This window comes from Physeter macrocephalus, chromosome 10 (genome assembly GCF_002837175.3).
Source record: "Physeter macrocephalus isolate SW-GA chromosome 10, ASM283717v5, whole genome shotgun sequence".
NCBI classification, from domain to species: domain Eukaryota; kingdom Metazoa; phylum Chordata; class Mammalia; order Artiodactyla; family Physeteridae; genus Physeter; species Physeter macrocephalus.
The window spans coordinates 55117825-55138289 of NC_041223.1; the positions used below are offsets into that span (position 1 = coordinate 55117825).

The window sequence follows — 20465 nt, forward strand, 5'->3', positions numbered from 1 at the left end:
AAGGAACCGGCAGGATGAACAAAAGACCCTAGGTGATTTCCAGTCCTCCCACCTTGGTCCCCTCTCAGCTAGTAAATCTCAAGGGCTCATCCATTGTCCTACTCACATCTCATCGCACCTAAATAATCCAGCCGCCCAACCACACAGCGCCCACCAGGGGGGTTGAGAAAAGAGGTGTGTTTCCTTTATGGTCCTCGTGATCCATTATTCCTTCCCTCCCAAGTCCAGGGTCACAGGCAGTGTAAATTAGGTCACCTCAAGCCCTTCGCTCTCAAGTCTGGGGAGAGGCCCGGTCTCTCCTCGCCTCCCCTACCCAGCCCGGGAACAGGAAGATGGGGGAATCGAATACGCAAACCCTGCGGTTCATTCTGCTCGAGGGAGGCCCTGCGAGCGCGGCAATGGCGAAGCGGCCAGCGGGGGGACTTCGGGGAGGGCGGGAGGGGGCAGGAGGCGTGGTGGCCCCGCCGGCGTGACCGCACGTGTGCCCGGCGCGGTGGCCGGGGCCGGCGTGTCGGGCGTGTGGCCAGTTCCGTGGCATGGTGGGTGTGGCGGGGATGCCCAGGGCGGTGGTCCCGGCGTGGGTGCGCCGAGCACAGTAGTCCTTGGGCCCGGGCGACGCGGGCGCGGCCAGCGCTCCTGCAGAGGGAGCTGTGCGCCCGGCCTGGCTCACGCACGGCACCGCCCCCTTCCTCTTGTCGCCGCCGCAGCCGCTGGGCCCGCCCGCCGGGGAGGGGCTGCCGGCCTCGCCGACAGCTCCTTCCTGCTTCCCGCACGTCCTCGCCGCCGCGCTGCAGGTCCGGTCGTGAGTCCCGGCCGAGAGCTGCCCGCCGCCGCCGCCGCCGCCCGGCCCGCGCCCCCGCCTCGCCCCGCGGCCCGCCCGGCCCCCTCGCGACCGCTCCGGAGCCCGCGCCGCCCCCGCGCCCCCGGCCATGCTGTCCTTCCAGTACCCCGACGTGTACCGCGATGAGACCGCTGTGAGTACCCCCGCCGCCCCCTGCCCTCCCCTCCTGCCCTCCCCTCCCCCTCGGCCTTTGTTTGCAAGGCCGGGCGGGGGGCGCCGGGCTCCTCCCTAGCCGTGGGGGCCCTGGTGGCGGTCACCCTCCGCCTGCTGGCGGCGGAGTCGGTGGTCAGCCGCCGCTGGGCCGCTTCCTAAGATCAGCGGGGTCAAGGGCAGACGCCCAGGTGGGAATGGGCATCTTAAGGGAGTGGGAAGACAGAGCGTGTCACTGCTTTTTGACTGGAGGAGGCTCTGGCTTAAATATGGTGGTAGGAAAAAGTGTGTGTACGTGTAGGTGATGTCCAATTATAAAACAAAAGCAAACTTTTTTAACTCACAAGTTAAAAATACTTAAGAGTTGAAGTTCATTCATTCGATTTTAAAACGTGTATCGAGCGCTTCCCCTGCCCTTGGCCGAGCGCTGGGCGACGGGCGCTGGGGATGCAGGGCCGAGGTAGAGTCCTGGGGAAGGTGGAGCAGGGCCCCGAGCTGTGGCAGTGTTGATCCGAGTGTTCCTAAACTAGAACAGGAGTTGGTGGGGGCGAGACGAGGTCTTAGAAGGGGAGAGGATGGCCTTTTAAAGAATGAAGTTTTGCCTAGTGCAGGGGTTAGCCACCGTTTCCCTCAGCTGTAGATGACCTCAGGGTCACTGTTGAGGTCCCCAGGGTGGAATTCTGGGCAAACGCTTTCTGTGTGTGTAAAAATTAGTTTGGCATCTTAAGAACTGGAGTAAATCCAAATGTTGTGGGCATGATTCTGGTAGGAATAGCCAAATTCTTCAGATGACTTAAAATGGAATCCAAATAAAAAAGATTTTTGTACGATACAGTTCTAGGTTTTTTCTATTTGCTTTTGACCCGATTTATGCCAGAAAGTCAGTTCTTTAAAGCAGTCTCATTTGGGGGTAAAGGGTACTGGGGCTTTAGAGTAAAGGACATATTGTTTTTAAATTAAGACTTCCAAGTGGCACTGATGCATCCATGGTTTCTTTGACCTGTGGTCAGCTGGTAACCATGTTTTCTCAGCCTGTTCATCTGCTTGCTTATTAAATTTACTCTGACATCCCAAGAAGCTCTATCCCTGTGGTTCAGAGAGTTGTTTCCTTTGTGTCTGGGAGTAAAGTGACCCAGCCGGAATGGAAAAGAGGAGAGACCAAGTAAGAAGACCTGAGCGCTAGTTCTGGTTTTGTGACTCACTCGCTGGATGCTCTTTGGCAGATCACTTACCTGTTACAGGCCTTCTCTCCCATATATGAGCTATTAGGGCCGGCTTGGCTAATCACAGCGCTCACTTGCTGCTGTAGTAAGAATATCATCATTCCTTCATTCACACGATGGTCCAGCCCTGCACTGTAACAGACTTTAGTAATGGGAAGACATGAGTATCTCAGTTTGGTTCTTGAGGATCTCTGAGTTTTCAGGAGAGATAAAATTATAAAGAACTATTATGTGGTTTGATAAGTGCTGTTTTAGATTTGTTTTATTTTTAAAGGCGGGGTTGCTTCTTGCTTAGTTTTTCCCTTTTCGGGTTACCAGAATCCTACAGTTCACTTATCTGTGTTTTACAGTTCTTGAAAGGGTTAAGTGAGGATTTTTTGAAGACATCAGAAAGCTTATGAACAATTAACTTGAAAGAGTATACCATGGATTTTAATACTCTCCAGTTCCTTTTCATCAGAGAACTCATGATCAACCTCAAGGCCAAGGAAATGTGGTTCTGGTCCAGCCTGGACCCTGCTCTGTGGATCCCAGTGTATTTATCCCAGCCCTGATAGCCTGCATGGAGTATCTTTTTCCTGTGACAGAGTCCTGATTACTAACCCTGGGCTTGACCTATGCATTTGCTCTAATTGTAGCCTTGCTTTCTAGGATGGGTTCGTTTCTCTCCAGCAGGTGCTAGAGATTGCTGTAGCTCTCTGTCTCTCTCCCTTGAGCATCTTCCAGCTACATACTGCACAGTCTCCTGCTGAACTGTGGGGTTGGAGCATGCAACCCTTTGTGGTGGATTTCTGCTTTAGTGAGCAGAGTTTTGGAAACCGTGCCATTCCACTGTAATGCCGTTGCCCGTCCCCTGAGAGTGTTGCCCTCAGGGAATTTGGGCCTTCTACAGCAGTTAGAAGAATGTTAGGCTGAGTGGAGAACACAGAGGAGGATGAGATTAATTTCCATCAGTAGGAAGAGACAGTATGTGACTTGAGCCTGGAAGTCGGCCAGTTGGTTAAGGTAGAAAGGACGTTCCTGGCGTGTGACTTAAAGTCATCGTTATATAGGGCTGTACAGTCATGGAATTGCATTTGTTTTAGGATGGCAGGAAGGCCATTGTGACCAGAATATCCGTGGGTGGATGAGCTTGGAAGGGGGCTGGAAAGGGAAAAAAAAGAAAATGGGGCCAGGTTTGATGGGCTCTGTGTGCTGTGTGTACAAGTCTGCACTTCATCCTGAAGGCAGCAGGTGAGCTGTTGAACAATACAAGTGAAATATTGAACAGTAACAGTGTCTTATCAGGACTCTATTTTTAAAGCCTCTCGGGAAAATAAGGCATGGTTTGCAAACTTAAATCAGATGGGAGAATCAGATACTGCACAACTTGAGTGCAGGGGTTGCAGCTATGAGATCACCCCATTTGTAGGGTGTCGTCTTGTAAAAAAAAAAAAAAAAAAAAATGTAGGGAGCGGGCCGGATCGGGGGAGGGCACTTGGCTCCTGGGATTCTCCTGGAGAGAATCAGTTTCTTGTCCTGGTTAAAAATGTCTGCTTGATAACTAACTTCAGTCTGCTTTAGATGGCGATGGGGCTGTTTGCTCAGAGGTAAACACCATTCAGGAGGCAGTCCAGTGTAGGATACACTGGGTTCTGAGTCAAGGTCCAGCTGTGCACCTGCCAGTTCAGAACTGGCCTGCTTCATTAGCCAAAGGCTGAGTCCACAGGCTTTGAGGTCGGCTCAAGGTGGGTCACAGTCCTCCCTCCCACTTATTAACAATCTGACCCTTGTCAATTGCTTGAATTCTCTCCAGCTTCAGTTTCCTCATCTGGAAAAATATGAGTTGGTAATAACCTCCCAGTGAGGACCAAATCAGATAACATGGCTATGGCGCAGTGTTTAGCTCACAGTAAATCTGTGGCCTTCCAGTCTCTGTGAATTGCATTCTGCAGTCTGGAAAATAGGAATATCGTCAGCTCTCTTACAGGGTTGCTTTAAAGCATCAGGCACAGCAATACGGATATTCAGCAAATGTTCATTGCTTTGGGTCTAGCACTTGGCAACACCTTCACTTAGCCATAAAACTAAGATGTCTTGCAGTTAATCTTTTCCCCTTCTTTATGAAAAGTGAAGTCTTTGGATATGTCTGAGTTTTAGTAGCATCCTAGTCGAGGAACATTTTTAAAGTGTCCGGTCTGTCCCCTCCAAGGAATATTTGGGGAAAAGCTGTTGGCAGGTTGTTTGGAGTCACAGCGCTGATTCTGAACTCGGTTTGGCCCTGGGCGTGTTGCCATCGTGTGCCTGACATCGCTCCTAAAAATACTGGATTGGAAGATCTTTCACAACTTTAAATTTTTTTGATTCCTTATTGACAGAGAAAAGATGGTTGTTACTATAAGCATATTTTGTAACCATTCCAAGGTGTGTAAAATGTAAGACACTTGCAGGTGAGAAGAAAAGACAGAAAGCTTTTCTCCAGTGACGATAATCAGCTAAAATTTAGAGAGGCTTTTGGTAAGGATTGAAAATTGGTAATTTTAGGAAGACTCATCAGGAAGGCTTTCATCTGATTTTGTCAGTTGCACTTGTCAGTCACTGTTTGCTGAGAACAGTTCCTGTGTTCCACCCGAACTGCCCGTTCTTCCAGGTGTGCATTTCCCCAGGTGCTCTCCTCTGGCACCAGATGAGGACAGATGCTGACCCCTTGCAGAAAGCCTGAGGTTTGAGGCTTGGGGGAGATTCTTCTCAGTTGGCCAGCAGCCACGCTGAAACTTTGACCAGCAGTAGAAACAGCAGGTTTTCCTTTTCCAAGAGAGTGTTCTCTTTCCTTCGGAAATAGCCCTTACATTTTGGTATTATAGAACAAAACAAGGAGACAGATGCAAAACTCATTGGAGGCACTGGTAGTCTTCTGGACAACCTCATGTAAGAAGCCTTAGCCAGAATGTTATCGAGTCGTTGAGAGAGACTTGACTGGAGAGACGTTGTCCATGTGGTTTCATTTGATTAGATTAATCACGTGGGTATGAAATGGAGAGGTTCTGTAGCGACATTTACCTGTGGATAGTTTCTTTAGGCATCATCACCTGGGGAGTGGCGACTCCCTGCCGTTCTTCTGGTCTCGGTGAGTCTCTGAGGGCAGGCCCAGGAATTTGGTTTTTCGGAAGCTCCCGCGGGGTTCTGAAGATCAGCTCCTGCGAGTGCTCCTGAACGTGTCCCCTCGGTCAGGCCCTCCTTGCACTCGGCAGTTTTATTCATCAAATATCAGGGTAGTCCCTATGCGTGATGCCTTTGTGCCTCCTTTTCTACACAGTGAAAGAAAGCATTTCATAACAATGCACTAAACGGAAGAAAAGCTTCAGTTTTAGAAACGTTCTTCTATGGCATGTAAGTCAGCTTTCTCAGCTGACGTCACTTAGCATCATTGCACGTTAGTTAACTTGCTTTTTGGCAGTTCAGACTTAAAGGCACAACGGATCATATTGTACATTGTAGGGAGATTTTCTAATCATCAGTCAGCTTAGCAAGAACAGGGCAATGCACTCGTGTGTGGTGGCTCCCTCCCAAGCGTGCCCTTCCGGCATCCCCCCTGCATTGTGTAATTCTGTGCTTTGCTACCGACAACACGTTTTCAAGTTTCTTTAGCACAGCGGCAGGCCTTTGTTTTGTGTTGTACAGATGGAGCGGTTCCTATTCTGACCTTTCATCTTTCTTCCCTCTCCAGCTAAAACGTTCTTTTCATGAAGGGTGGCTTGACACCTTTGAGAACCTGCCAGCTTCGGTTCATGTGGTAATTTGGGCAGACACGTTGCCAGTGAGCCAATTGGACAGTTTCTGACTGCCCCTTCCCTATCTCTCTACCACATTCGGAAAGTAGTAACTTAATTGGGATTAGACACTAGTTATCTAATACCACATTTTGTCTTTTGCAGGTACAGGATTATCATGGGAATAAAATTTGTGACCCTTACGCTTGGCTTGAAGACCCAGACAGCGAGCAGACAAAGGTAAATTAGGGTTTTATGATTAAAGATAAGGCGGCCTTCGTAGCTCAGACCAAACCCTAGACATCAATAACCGTGGCGTTTCCCTTCTGGTATCATCCTGTGTTGTCTGCAGTGAGAGGGTGAATAGACACGTTGGTACCACCACTGTCTGTGAAATGATTCATGGGAAAGAGGTGAAAGCATTTTTAGTCCCATAGAAGATCACGTGACTGTTTTGAATAATGTTTATGGTTTATAGGGACACTAGTGAACCAACTATTTGAAATGAAAATATTTGAAAGAAGGAAAACAGAATTTTACCAAAGGAAAATGAAAAACCTACAGAAAAATCGTGTGAAGGAAAAAATTGCCTAATACATTTTCTCCAAAGGAAAGAAAATCGTATACGTTTAAGAAGTACCAGGTCCTGAAAACTGAATGAGAATGTTATCGAGTCGTTGAGAGAGACTTGACTGGAGAGACGTTGTCCATGTGGTTTCATTTGATTAGATTAATCACGTGGGTATGAAATGGAGAGGTTCTGTAGCGACATTTACCTGTGGATAGTTTCTTTAGGCATCATCACCTGGGGAGTGGCGACTCCCTGCCGTTCTTCTGGTCTCGGTGAGTCTCTGAGGGCAGGCCCAGGAATTTGGTTTTTCGGAAGCTCCCGCGGGGTTCTGAAGATCAGCTCCTGCGAGTGCTCCTGAACGTGTCCCCTCGGTCAGGCCCTCCTTGCACTCGGCAGTTTTATTCATCAAATATCAGGGTAGTCCCTATGCGTGATGCCTTTGTGCCTCCTTTTCTACACAGTGAAAGAAAGCATTTCATAACAATGCACTAAACGGAAGAAAAGCTTCAGTTTTAGAAACGTTCTTCTATGGCATGTAAGTCAGCTTTCTCAGCTGACGTCACTTAGCATCATTGCACGTTAGTTAACTTGCTTTTTGGCAGTTCAGACTTAAAGGCACAACGGATCATATTGTACATTGTAGGGAGATTTTCTAATCATCAGTCAGCTTAGCAAGAACAGGGCAATGCACTCGTGTGTGGTGGCTCCCTCCCAAGCGTGCCCTTCCGGCATCCCCCCTGCATTGTGTAATTCTGTGCTTTGCTACCGACAACACGTTTTCAAGTTTCTTTAGCACAGCGGCAGGCCTTTGTTTTGTGTTGTACAGATGGAGCGGTTCCTATTCTGACCTTTCATCTTTCTTCCCTCTCCAGCTAAAACGTTCTTTTCATGAAGGGTGGCTTGACACCTTTGAGAACCTGCCAGCTTCGGTTCATGTGGTAATTTGGGCAGACACGTTGCCAGTGAGCCAATTGGACAGTTTCTGACTGCCCCTTCCCTATCTCTCTACCACATTCGGAAAGTAGTAACTTAATTGGGATTAGACACTAGTTATCTAATACCACATTTTGTCTTTTGCAGGTACAGGATTATCATGGGAATAAAATTTGTGACCCTTACGCTTGGCTTGAAGACCCAGACAGCGAGCAGACAAAGGTAAATTAGGGTTTTATGATTAAAGATAAGGCGGCCTTCGTAGCTCAGACCAAACCCTAGACATCAATAACCGTGGCGTTTCCCTTCTGGTATCATCCTGTGTTGTCTGCAGTGAGAGGGTGAATAGACACGTTGGTACCACCACTGTCTGTGAAATGATTCATGGGAAAGAGGTGAAAGCATTTTTAGTCCCATAGAAGATCACGTGACTGTTTTGAATAATGTTTATGGTTTATAGGGACACTAGTGAACCAACTATTTGAAATGAAAATATTTGAAAGAAGGAAAACAGAATTTTACCAAAGGAAAATGAAAAACCTACAGAAAAATCGTGTGAAGGAAAAAATTGCCTAATACATTTTCTCCAAAGGAAAGAAAATCGTATACGTTTAAGAAGTACCAGGTCCTGAAAACTGAATGCTGGTCATATAGATTACTTATTGATTTTAATGCAACAACAATAAAATTATAAGTAAACTGAATTCTGAGCATCTTCTTATATTTTATAAGGGGGTGGGGGGAGAATTTTCTACTCTGTCTAAAAATATGAGGCTTTCCTATTCTTTTGGAGAAACGTAGTATTTTGAGCAGAAGTCTCATTTCGTTAACGAAGCTTACCTCTAAGTGCCATGTCCCATGGATATTTTTTCCTCCTTGGAGTGCCCAAGACTTGTCATTTGAGATTCATTATTTACATATACTCTGTGGTTAAGTTTGCCTGGTTGAGGGAATAGTGTTTCTCCAGTCCACTCCGAGTTCCTTGACTCTTTTATTTATAGCCGTGCTAACTTAGTATGTAAAAATATGTATACAATTTTTAATGTGCTCAGCATTCCAGAAGTTTATTTGAGCTTCTTTAGAATCCCAGAGTACATTTCCCATTAAAAAAAAAATGTTAATGCATGCTGAGTAGTTTTCTAGGCCAGCTTCTAAAAGCCTATGTCTTAGCTGCTCTTATATCTTATGGTCCCTTGCCACCGTATGTACCAGTGTTCTCTGGAGAACTGAACTCAGATTTCCAAGGCAATTCAGATTTTCCAGGAAGGCATTCCCTTCTGGTGTGGACCTGGCTAGTGGAATGGGGATTCTCTCCTTGCCCATCCCCCATCCCCAACCCTTTCACACTCCCTGGTCAGTGGGGTTGCAGACTCCACCACCTTCGTGTCCTTAGGGAAAAGCTTCCCCAGGAACGGAGTGGAGGGAAGGGCTTGGCCAGGCACGATGATACATGGAAGAGGAGAAAGTAGAGGCAGGAATCAACTCTTTCTTCTTCATTTCCGAAGCACTGGCCTGCCTGCTTTCCTTTCTGCCTGGCTAGCGTTTTTCTCCTCCTCTGCCCACTGCAGAAACTCTTAAAACTTCTTCCCTATCCTTTCCCTTGAAGTGAGCACACCACCATTTTGAGATTTTCTGATGGTTTTTACTTCTATCTATACTCCCTCATTCTCACCCTTTCCTGATTCCCTTCAAGAAAGACAGAGGTCTCGTGGGTGAGAATGATTGGTATTTGGGTTTTCATTTTCCTTTGGTGAAGCGGTGGGTTATAGAGGTTGATGGGTAGCCATCCCCAAGTGAGAAACAAATGGGTCACTTGAGGAGCAGGCAAAGGCTCTAGCTCCGCAGGTGAGGCTATAGGAGGAGCAGGGAGCAGGTGTGGGCTGCCTCCTGGCCTCCACTCTGCCACAGATGACCTTGACCGTCCAGCTTTGGGCTGAGCTGAGACAGGGATTGAGCCTGGGAATGGAGAGTCACAGGCAGCTGCATAGCCTGTAATGGAGGGAAGGAGATGAACTTCCTGTGCATCTCTGGAAAACTGTCCCAAAGGACTGTCTCTATGACGATTACTTTGTCTGAGGTATTGGGTACAACCTGGATTCCTGCAGCCTTTGTTGGTGATTGAGTGATGCAGCTATGTTGGAACGACCCAGTTTTTGTTTACGTGTTAATGGATGCATACTTTGCTGTTCCTTAATTGATGATGGCTGGTCCTGTGGTTGGCAAGCCACTTACTAGGGATGAAACTTTGCTAATTGGTGATCTTGCAGTCAACACTGGATAGACGCTAATGACACTGATGTATGCACTGTTATTTTCGTGGTATACATGTATTGGATGTTTACTACATGCAGGGCACTTCACTGGTAGTTTTGCATACCCTATCCCATTCAGTTCTCAAGCTCTGACATAGGCCTTTTTATTTTTCCCATTTCAAAGATGAAGAAATTGAGTTAGAATGATTAAGTAACATGTCCCAAGTTCACGTAGCTAGTAAGAGTGGAACCCGGGCAGTCCAGATGGTTATCAACCTTACATTAAAGAAATGATAAAAGATCAAAGACTCTGGGTGTAATAGCTTTGGAAATGCAAGCTTATAGGAATATATTCATGTCTGTGCTTGCTACGGGAATCTGTATGTCCTCCTGCAGGTACCCTCGGCTTCCCCCCACCCCCCCTCCCACACTAACCTGTTCAGACGGTGTACCTCAGGTGTCAGAGGGCTGTGCAGCTCGTACCTTCCCCCTGCATCCTCCATACACACCTTTCCCAGTCCCCCCTAAACAACCTCGTTATTGACGCGAGCTAGTTGTCATCTGAGATCTGATGAGTGAAATTTCGGTCTCAGACTGAAAAGACAGAGTGTGTTTTTCTAACACTCAGAAGAACAGCAGGAACATTTTCTACTCACAGTTAGAGGCATGTACACACAGGTGTATTAGCCATACCTTGGTGTAAAGAGGAAAATCTTCACGTAACCTCTAAAACAAAGAAAGACTGCTTGTTACATTTTCAATAAAAAACCAGCCCGGAAGTGAGGAACATTGATAGCTCATTTATACTAAGATCTGAAATGCTATCGGTAAGTCTTTGATTTAATCTAGTATTTAATGTGGGTTATCCAACTCTGAGAGTTCCTGGCATTTGAGGCTTTATCCTTTATAAAAGAATCTCAGAGCAGACTTGTAACTTAGAAAATTCTCAAAGACAGTGGTGGTGGGGACTTGAATCTGGGTGAATTCTTTCAAGCTGTGAAGGCCCACGTATCCCTATTTTATAGCAAATGTTCCAGTTTGTAGAAGATCCTACACAACTCAGTTGTTTCTTTGAGGTTAATTCAACCTTTGTAAAGAGGAAACAGTGTTCCAGCACTGCCCAATAGATCATATAATGTAAGTCACGTAGATAATTCAAAGTTTTCTAGTAGCCACAGTAAGTAAAAAGAAACAGATGAAATTAATTGTAATAATTTAATCTAGTATACTCAAAATATTAACATCTCAACATGTAATGAATATAAAATACTATTAAGATATTTTACATTCTTTTTTTTTTAAACTAAGTTTTCAAAATCCAGTGTATATTTTATACTTATAGCACATATCAACTCAGACCAGCCACATAATCAGGTGCTCATTTGCTACATGTGGCTAGTGGCTACCATTTTGGACAGTGAAGATATGGACCAACCTTTCTCGTGAATATAGATGTAAAGACTATAAATAATGTTAGCAGGCTAAAAAAAAATAGCAGAATTTGTCACAGGAATTCAAGAACAATTTAATATTATTATATTCATAGGTTAAGTAAACCTATATTATATAATTAACCTAGTTAATATTTTAAGAATTAAAGAAAATCCAAAGCTAAAAATAGAAATAACCTTAATGAGATAAATATTCAAAACAACCTAAGCACTAGGCTGGAATATCTCTGTCACTTCTATTTTTGTATGTTTGCAGAGCTTTGACCAGTACAATAAAACATGAACTGAAATTTGTACAGGTGAAAATAAAATTATCATTAATTATAGATTCTATGATTATGTGTCTAGAAAACCTCAGGGAAACAACTGAAAACTTTTTAGAATGAATGAGTTCAGTGAAGTGAGTATGTACCAAATAAATGTAGAACCAATAGCAATGATGAGAAATCAACCCATCTGATAGCAAAAAGCAAATACTTAATTAAGGAAGAAGAGTTTTCAGGCCTACTGGGAGAGTAATAGTGTCACTTCAGAAATGGGGAGATCTAGAAAAGGGCCAGTTTGGGGCATTATTTTTAATAGTGAAAAATTGGAAATCGCCATTTCCAACAGTAGTTTAGTGTTTAAGTCAAAGCTGGTGGATCTGCTTAACGAAATAGTACATGCCTCTAATGCCAACATTTTAGTTGGGCTGTAAAGATCGCTTACTAAGTGAAAAAGTGCTTATGGTAGAATATGAAGTGGGAGAAGGATGCAAGGTTGTAGTGCTCCCAGTGATTACAACTTTATAAAGTATGTGTGTAATTCTAGGAGCATCTGTGTGGAGATACAGCCTAAACAATAATAAGATAAAGGGAAGGCTCTGGGTTAAAAGCCCTTTAGACATCTCGTAAGTGTGATATACTCTTGAGGTGTCTGAACCATAGTGGAATCTCACTGGGGTAAGTGGGACACCAGGGTAACCTTGAAAGTTTTCAGTGTGAGATGGCAGAGAGGGAGGTTTGCAGTCATTAAAAAGGATTTGAAGACAGATAGGCAGGTCCCAACAGGTGGTCAGTCCATACCTCCCGTTCAGCAGGCTCTGCCAGCTTGTCCTTTGCAGGTCATGGAAGGAAGTGTGTAGCAGCCTTGATGCACCCCGATATTTTGACACCGAGGTAGCTTGAGCCTCCAGACCACTAACAGCAAGACACCCCTCCCCCACCCACTGACAGTAATGTGCATTGTGATTCACTTCCTAACCTTTAACTTCCTAAGTTTCCTGTGGCACACAAACAAGTGAACCCCAAACCCCACCCTCGGCCTTAGCTCTTTGCAGTCTCTGTCTTCCTCTCAGTTGGTGGCCTGGCCCCTTTGGGTGTGCCCTGTTCAGATCTCATTTCAGATACTATCACGGGCCATCTCCTCTTTTCCTGTCGATAAGCCACTCTGCATGCCCTTCCATGTAGCTGATACCCCTTCTTCCTTTGTCCTGTCTCCCGTCGATGTAAACCATTCTCTTCGTGATCAGCAGCAGCCCCCAGTTGCCAAATCCAGTGACCTTACCGTGGTCCTGTGTTCTTCACTGTGCAGATGGACCACGCGTTCTGGGGAATAGTAGAGACCTTTATGTCACCAGCAACGGGACTGCTGTGCCCCCTCAGCTTTGCATTGCCTCTCAATCCCTTGCAGTTTGCGGAAGCAGCCGTCTTGCTGTCGGGTCCCTGTTGAGAGTACCGAATGTGTATTTCTTTCCCCTGGCCTCCCCGTCCATCGTGGTGCAGTCAGTCCACGTGGCACCATCTGCTCCCCTTCCTGATAGAAATTCTCTGCATCTGCTGCTTGGTTTTGCAGCCCTAAAGTCCAGAGAGAAGCAAGGTCCTTGTAGCCTTTGGAAGAGTCTCCCCATTTTACTCCGTTTTACTGTGGCTTCAGCCTCTTGGTTGAATATTCCAGAACTTGTCGCTGAGTTAGTGAAGGGGAGATACAGAAAGGAAGAGTTTACACCTTTCACGGGATAGCTGCTGTCATTGGAACTAGTTGTCAAGTCTGGCTTCCACAGGAGCTCTGTCCTGGGGCTTTGGTACAGGAGGTAAGCAAATGTAGAATACCAGCTGCAGGTATCAAATGACTAATTTATTTTTCCCTCTCTGAGAGCTGCCTCAGGCAAAATGACAGTAACAACAGCTCCATCCCTTGTGGATCGTGAGAGAAGAACTCTTAGTAGGAACCAGCAAAAGACAAAAAATTGTTTTTATGTTCAGTCTTTCTAAAAACTTACATTACCATTTGTTTCAGAGAGGATCAAAGGAATACAGAACGTAGGTCTTTTTCCCCATACCCCGTTTGGCTGAGCAGTTAGGGGTCACCCATTACACCTGCTGAGAAGGGGCTGTGAAGGTAATGAGCAGAAGAGTCCCCTCAGTCTTACAGGTAAAGAAGCTGGAAACGTCAGCTTTCTGCCCGCACTGTTCCCTTCCTTGGCAGGAAAGGTTTAAATCTCAAAGGACCTCTGATCACCTCTAGGGTATTTAAATAGCCTAGGACTTCTGTGTAGGTATTTTAATGTCACAGAGGTCGGTGGAGAACAAAGTCGAGGGCAGTCAACACCTTTCCCTGTGATCCTTTCTGCCTCTCCTAATATGTGGTTTTTTTTTTTTTCTTTGCTTGCTTGCTTTTGTTTTTGTTCTTTGAGGTTAACCCTAAAAGCAGGTAGCGTGAGGAGTTGCTGCTCTGTGCTGGTATCAGTCTGGCCTAGATCTCCCTGGGCGGTGTGCTTTCCTAAAGTGGGGCAGAGCCAGCGTGGGCAAGAACTGGTGGGGAGCTGGGTGAGCCACGATCCTTTTGTCCACTTGCATTTCCCCCTCAGGCTGTCAGGCCGCAGAGGCAACCGTGGAAGCTTGCTCCCAGGACTTCCACTAACATGAAGGGCCAGTTCAATGTCTCTAAGCCAACAGACAGCAGATGAAGCTGATTGGGAACTGAGGAATACTGGATATATGATTAACAGCATAAGAGGCTTTAGATTTTGGTTTTGGTTTACGGTGTTCTCTTGAAGACTTTAGGACAAACTGTGAATATCCTCTTTTTAAGTAGTTCCTTCATCCTGTGAGTTTCCAGGCGTTTCCCATGTCACCTCTGTTGGGAGGCAGGGTGGAGAGACAGAATATTTGCCAGATGGGAATAGAAGTCATAGCCCTTGGTCTTTCATTTTCTTGGCCTTTTGAGCACAGCCAGCTACCTTACCTGGGATTCCTTTTCTTCATCTATGAAATGAATATAGTCACACTCAGTTCATCTAGCTCCAAGGTTTTAATGACACCCAGCTGAGAAAATGCATGTAAAAATTCATTTTCTCCACACAGCAGAGCTCTGTACAAAGATGATACATCCTGGGCACTGCTGCTTCAATGTATTGAGATGTAGACCTTCAGACTCTAGTCCTCTTATTTTCTTACTCAGAATGTTGAACTTTAAAGACGCCTCTGTCTTTTTATTTTCATCCACAAAATGCAGCAAGACTTTCCTTTTGAATTCTAGTTTTTTGGAAAAAGATACTTAAATTCTAAGCATTGACTTCCCCACACCTCCGCCAGCGGAACTGTGGCATCTAAGTGTGGCTTAGTTGTTCTAAAGGACGATGACTGAACTAGGCCAAACATTACCTTAAAGCTATTTGGTAGTGCCTCTTTTAATTGGTGTTTTCCGAACCCATTGGCAAAGCTGGCCTGTGAAACACCCTGCCATCCATTCATTAATGTTTCATGTAAGGACCTGGATTGAGAATTACTACTATGTTGTTCCGCCTCTAGTGGAAACAGGAAATGCTCTAGGTAAATCTGTTACCACATATCGTCTCAATCTGCAAGGCGTCTCAAGTCTTAAAGGTCTCACCACCTCCTACAGAAATGTTTATTAGCCTTATGTGTGTTCGCAAACATACGTCTGATAAATCCACAGTTGAAATATGTATTTAGGGAACAACATCCTTTTGATCTGTGCATGGGGTAATTGTCAAAAGTATGATAGAATTTGCTGGTTCTGGGTCATCCTCTTTTCTAAGCAGTGCTTTCTCTTTTTCTATCTTCTTTCTCTTGCTTTCTGTGATGAGGTTTTTGAGTCAAGCAGTAGAAATGAATTCTGGCCATGTTAGGCAAATAAGGAATTCATAGCAAGGATGTGAGGCCAGCTCCTGGGATGCACTGAGGGCCAGGCTTGGAGCAGGCAGGAACCAGACAGTTGTGGGACTCCGTGGTGGGAATTTCCACTTTTCACCCAGCACTGCTGATGGCATCAGTGATTACAGTGATTTGGCCCTCTGTCACTTGTTCAAGTGACTGCATCCCAGGAGAGGGAGTTTTGATTGGCCAAGCTCCAGATGTGTGCTCACTCCTTGGCTGTACTGTGGCAATGAAAAAAGATTTGGTAAAAGCCTTAGGAACCCTCTTTGGCTTCTGTAGTGGCAGGACAGCTATGTGAAGTTAGTATCGCACTAAGCAGGGTAGAGCCCTGGGGAGGAGAATGGATGCTGGCTGTCCCTAATGCCATAGGTCCACTGGTTTCATTCCCCTTCCTTCTCCATATGTGCTCATGCCCTCCCCTTCTTCCCCTGTCCTGGGTTTACCGGTGTGCCCACTGCACCAAGCGTTAGGTTAAATGGGGGTGAGGAGAAGGATGCGTTGTCATGAGCAAGACAGACGTGGCCCATGCCGGCTTGGACTCACACATCAGCCTAGGAGACCAGAGGTTGGAGCTGGGTGAACCACTTAACCTTTGAGCTGCTAGAGGTCAGTGCCAAAAGGAGGCTGAGCCACATCTTGAGTAGAGGCTGGGAGTCTTGCCCCATTTGTTCACCACCAGGGAAAGTTCCATTTTAGAAAAGCAGACCCCAAACCATTGATGAAATTCTTAAGGTGCTTGTGTACGTTTAACGTTAATATTTTCCCCGTAGACAGCTACTCGGCTTTGGTTCCAATAATCTACATGTCCTCTATGAGAAATGCTGATATCAGACATGGTATCTTTGGGAAAACAGTTATTAAAGAACTAACAGCTAAAGAACAAAGATAACTGACTTTTCTGAGCCTCTTTCTTTTCTCTTAGGTATCTGGAATCCATTCACCAGCCCATGCTGCCATGTCCAGGCGGAAAACATACAATCATAAAAATCCCCTGGGTATTTGTTAAAAATAGACATGCCCAAGCTCTACTTCTGTAGCATCTGATTTGAGTAGAAATCTATTTCCCAAGCACCTCACTAGGTAATTCTTAAGATCCAGAAAGCTTGGGAAAACTGCCCTAGAGAATGCTTAGACATGATTAGAGAACAATAATAACACCTTTGATTTATATAGGGCACTTTCAGGGAGTTAAGGTTCTCATAGATGCCTCACTTGTTCATAGCATCTTTGTAAATTAGAGGGACAGTGTTTGTGATTCTAATTTTTCTCATTGGGGGAAATCAAGGCATGTGTCACAATAAAGACTTCTGGGTCTCTCCTGTATAACATTGGATGGCACTCTGACCATTTGGATCAGCTCTCCGCACACCATTTTCTGGAGCTCCACTTCTGCCTCTGTAAAATCTCATATCCTTCTTGTTTTTATCCCTGCTGGCACTGCCTGGTTCAGGCATGCATTGCCACTGAGCTAGGCATTCAGTAGCTTCCTAACTTGTCTCCCTTCTTCCAGAATTTTTTTTTCTACCCTGTTCTCCGCAGCAGCTGATGAGACCCCTTCGAGATCTTGGAACCTGTTTATTCATGGGAAAGCAATAGTGTCTATTCATTTAGTGAACAGCTTTAGAGGTAGAAAGACAGGTTTGAATCTTAACTCCACAATTTTATCAGAGTTGTGACATTGGTCATGCTTATTAACCTCTCAAAGCTTCATTTTTAAAAAAAAAAATTTTTTAAATTTATTTTTGGCTCTGTCGGGTCTTCATTGCTGCATGCGGGCTTTCTCTAGTTGCATCCAGCGGGGGCTACTCTTCGTTGCGGTGCGCGGGCTTCTCATTGCGGTGGCCTCTCCTGTTGTGGAGCGTGGGCTCTAGTCGCGCGGGCTTCAGTAGTTGTGGTTCTCGGGCTCTAGAGCGCAGGCTCAGTAGTTGTGGCGCACAGGCTTAGTTGCTCCGTGGCATGTGGGATCTTCCCGGACCAGGGCTAGAACCCACGTCCCCTGCATTGGCAGGCGGACTCCTAACCGCTGTGCCACCAGGGAAGCCCCTCAGCTTCAATTTTCTGATTTATAATCTGGAGAAAACGACTGTGTATGGTTGTGGGGAAAATTAAGTGATAATGTTTTTGAACCGTGGAGCAGAGTGGTTGACAAAAGTAAGTGCTTAATAAATGCTTGCCATTGCATTTATTATTAAAGAGTTTAAATAGCCCAGGAACTATCTGCTTGATAATTTAAAAGGCCTCATCTTCAGAGCTATCTGGGACAAATTCTTTTATTGCAATTATTTCTTGGGCTCCGTTTAGATCTCCTTTCTTTTTGGATCAATTTTAGTCATCTGTATTTCCTAGAAAATTGTCCATGTCATTGAGATTTTAAAATTTACTAGCAGGGGATTATGTGAAATAGTTCTTATAATGATTTACTCTTCTTGTTTGTGTCTCTTTGTTTTTTGGGGTTTTTTTTGGCTGTGCTGGCTCTTTATTGATGCGTGCGGGCTTTCTCTAGTTGTGGCGAGCGGGGGTACTCTTTGTTGCGGTGCGCAGGGTTCTCATTGCGGTGGCTTCTCCTTTTGCAGAGCACGGGCTCTAGGCATGTGGGCTTCGGTAGTTGTGGCACGCAGGCTTGGTAGTTGTGGCTTGTGGGCTCTAGAGCGCAGGCTCAGTAGTTGTGGCACACGGGCTTAGTTGCTCCGCGGCATGTGGGATCTTCCCGGACCAGGGATCAAACCCGTGTCCCCTGCATTGGCAGGCGGATTCTTAACCACGGCGCCACCAGGGAAGTCCCTGTCTCTTTTTCTTTATTATTTCAAATTTCCAGCATCTGTAGCTTCTCTCCCCTTTTTGATGAGTTTAGCCAGCACTTTGGTTGAATGCATGGGAGTTTTTTGGTTGCTGTTTGTCTTTTTAGAAAGAAATGGTTCTAGGACTTATAAGTTGTACTCTTTAATTTTCTAGCTCATTAATTTCTTTTTATTTCTCTTTGTTACTTTAAAACTTTTTGGTTTGAATGTTTAGTTAAATTTCACTCTTTCTCATTGGTGGATCACCTTTTCCAGGCTTCCCTATCCAGTCCTTGGGCAAGCTTCCGGTGGATTCCTCCTCTTCTAGCCTGCCCATGCTTGGCCAGCTGAGCGGCTCCTGGAAGAGCGGTTATCAGTCAGAACTCTTGACGAGCAGCACCTGAAAGCCAGCTCGCTCTAGGTCATTAAAAAAAAAAGGAGCTGAGTGGCTCACATAATTGAAGATCAGTACATGCCTTTAGGCACAACCTGAGCCAGACTGCACATGATATTTCTGGAAACCTGTCTCTCTTTGTCTCTTAGGTCATCTGCTTTTCTCTGATTGTTTTGTTTTCTAGCAGCCTCTCCCACATGGTAGGGAAAGATGGGCCTTGCCCCTTCAGGTTTTACAGATCAAACCCGTGTCCCCTGCATTGGCAGGCGGATTCTTAACCACGGCGCCACCAGGGAAGTCCCTGTCTCTTTTTCTTTATTATTTCAAATTTCCAGCATCTGTAGCTTCTCTCCCCTTTTTGATGAGTTTAGCCAGCACTTTGGTTGAATGCATGGGAGTTTTTTGGTTGCTGTTTGTCTTTTTAGAAAGAAATGGTTCTAGGACTTATAAGTTGTACTCTTTAATTTTCTAGCTCATTAATTTCTTTTTATTTCTCTTTGTTACTTTAAAACTTTTTGGTTTGAATGTTTAGTTAAATTTCACTCTTTCTCATTGGTGGATCACCTTTTCCAGGCTTCCCTATCCAGTCCTTGGGCAAGCTTCCGGTGGATTCCTCCTCTTCTAGCCTGCCCATGCTTGGCCAGCTGAGCGGCTCCTGGAAGAGCGGTTATCAGTCAGAACTCTTGACGAGCAGCACCTGAAAGCCAGCTCGCTCTAGGTCATTAAAAAAAAAAGGAGCTGAGTGGCTCACATAATTGAAGATCAGTACATGCCTTTAGGCACAACCTGAGCCAGACTGCACATGATATTTCTGGAAACCTGTCTCTCTTTGTCTCTTAGGTCATCTGCTTTTCTCTGATTGTTTTGTTTTCTAGCAGCCTCTCCCACATGGTAGGGAAAGATGGGCCTTGCCCCTTCAGGTTTTACACAGTCCTGACAACCCCCAAATCTCATAAGATAACTTCTCCTTCCAGTGTTCACCTCAGTCCCCGAAAAAGGATTCTGGTTACTTAGCCTGGGTTCATAGCTACTTTATTGACTGTTACATGTAGAGAAGAATTGATGAAAGACTCTGCTTATGCAAATGAACGGGGTTTACTTATGTGAAGAATGTAGAAAGGAGTTAGCATAGTTAAAACCTAGACAGAGGTATCGCTAACATTATCTATGACATTTAGGGTAAGCTGCCGGCACCCAGAAATGATAAAATCTGATCAAGAGAGAGGGTAAACCCCAAACTTCCTGAAGTTGTAACTCATTTTCCAGACCCAGCCTTTTTATTTGGGTACAGAGCACCTCCCCTGGGCCAGATGTACCTCGTCAATCACAGTGTGGGCGCTGTCCTTCAGCATATGGCACACCCAGGCACCAACACCGTCCCCCGAGCCTGTTCCAGGTACACTCCTGAATCCGTACTGTGGACTAGATCAGGTCAGCTGCCCCGATGTGTGTGGGAGTCATGAAACAAGCCCTTAGATCAGCCTCGAGCCTCATCCTGCATGGATGTCCTGCCTGGCTCTGGATCAATCCCTGGATCTCGGGGAGGGGAACTCTGATGGCTAGCAGAGGTCACACCTCAGCCACTCCACCCCCAGTCTATCAGTGGGGCTTCCTAAAGGTACCGAAAAGAAACAGATGTCAACTCGAAGTGTTTTTACCACATTATAAGAACTTTAATTCTTTTTTTTTAAACATCTTTATTGGAGTATAGTTGCTTTACAATGGTGTGTTAGTTTCTGCAGTATAACAAAGTGAATCAGCTATATGTATACATACATCCCCATATCCCCTCCCTCTTGCATCTCCCTCCTACCCTCCCTATCCCACCCCTCTAGGTGGTCACAAAGCACCGAGCTGATCTCCCTGTGCTATGCGGCTGCTTCCTACTAGCTATCTGTTTTACATTTGGTAGTGTATATACGTCCATGCCGCTCTCTCACTTCGTCCCAGCTTACCCTTCTCCC

General features: G+C 45.6%; 1 protein-coding gene across 1 annotated transcript in view; it reads left to right on the forward strand.

Annotated features, from left to right (window-relative positions):
- Positions 1–863: 863 nt before the first annotated feature.
- PREP (prolyl endopeptidase) overlaps positions 864–20465 on the forward strand; it is a 148245-nt gene continuing 128643 nt past the window's right edge. Inside the window, exons 1-2 of the mRNA XM_024115546.3 lie at positions 864–974; positions 6129–6203. Of these exons, the coding sequence (XP_023971314.1) occupies positions 930–974; positions 6129–6203 (120 nt within the window). The 5' untranslated portion in view covers positions 864–929. The remainder of the gene's footprint in view (positions 975–6128; positions 6204–20465) is intronic.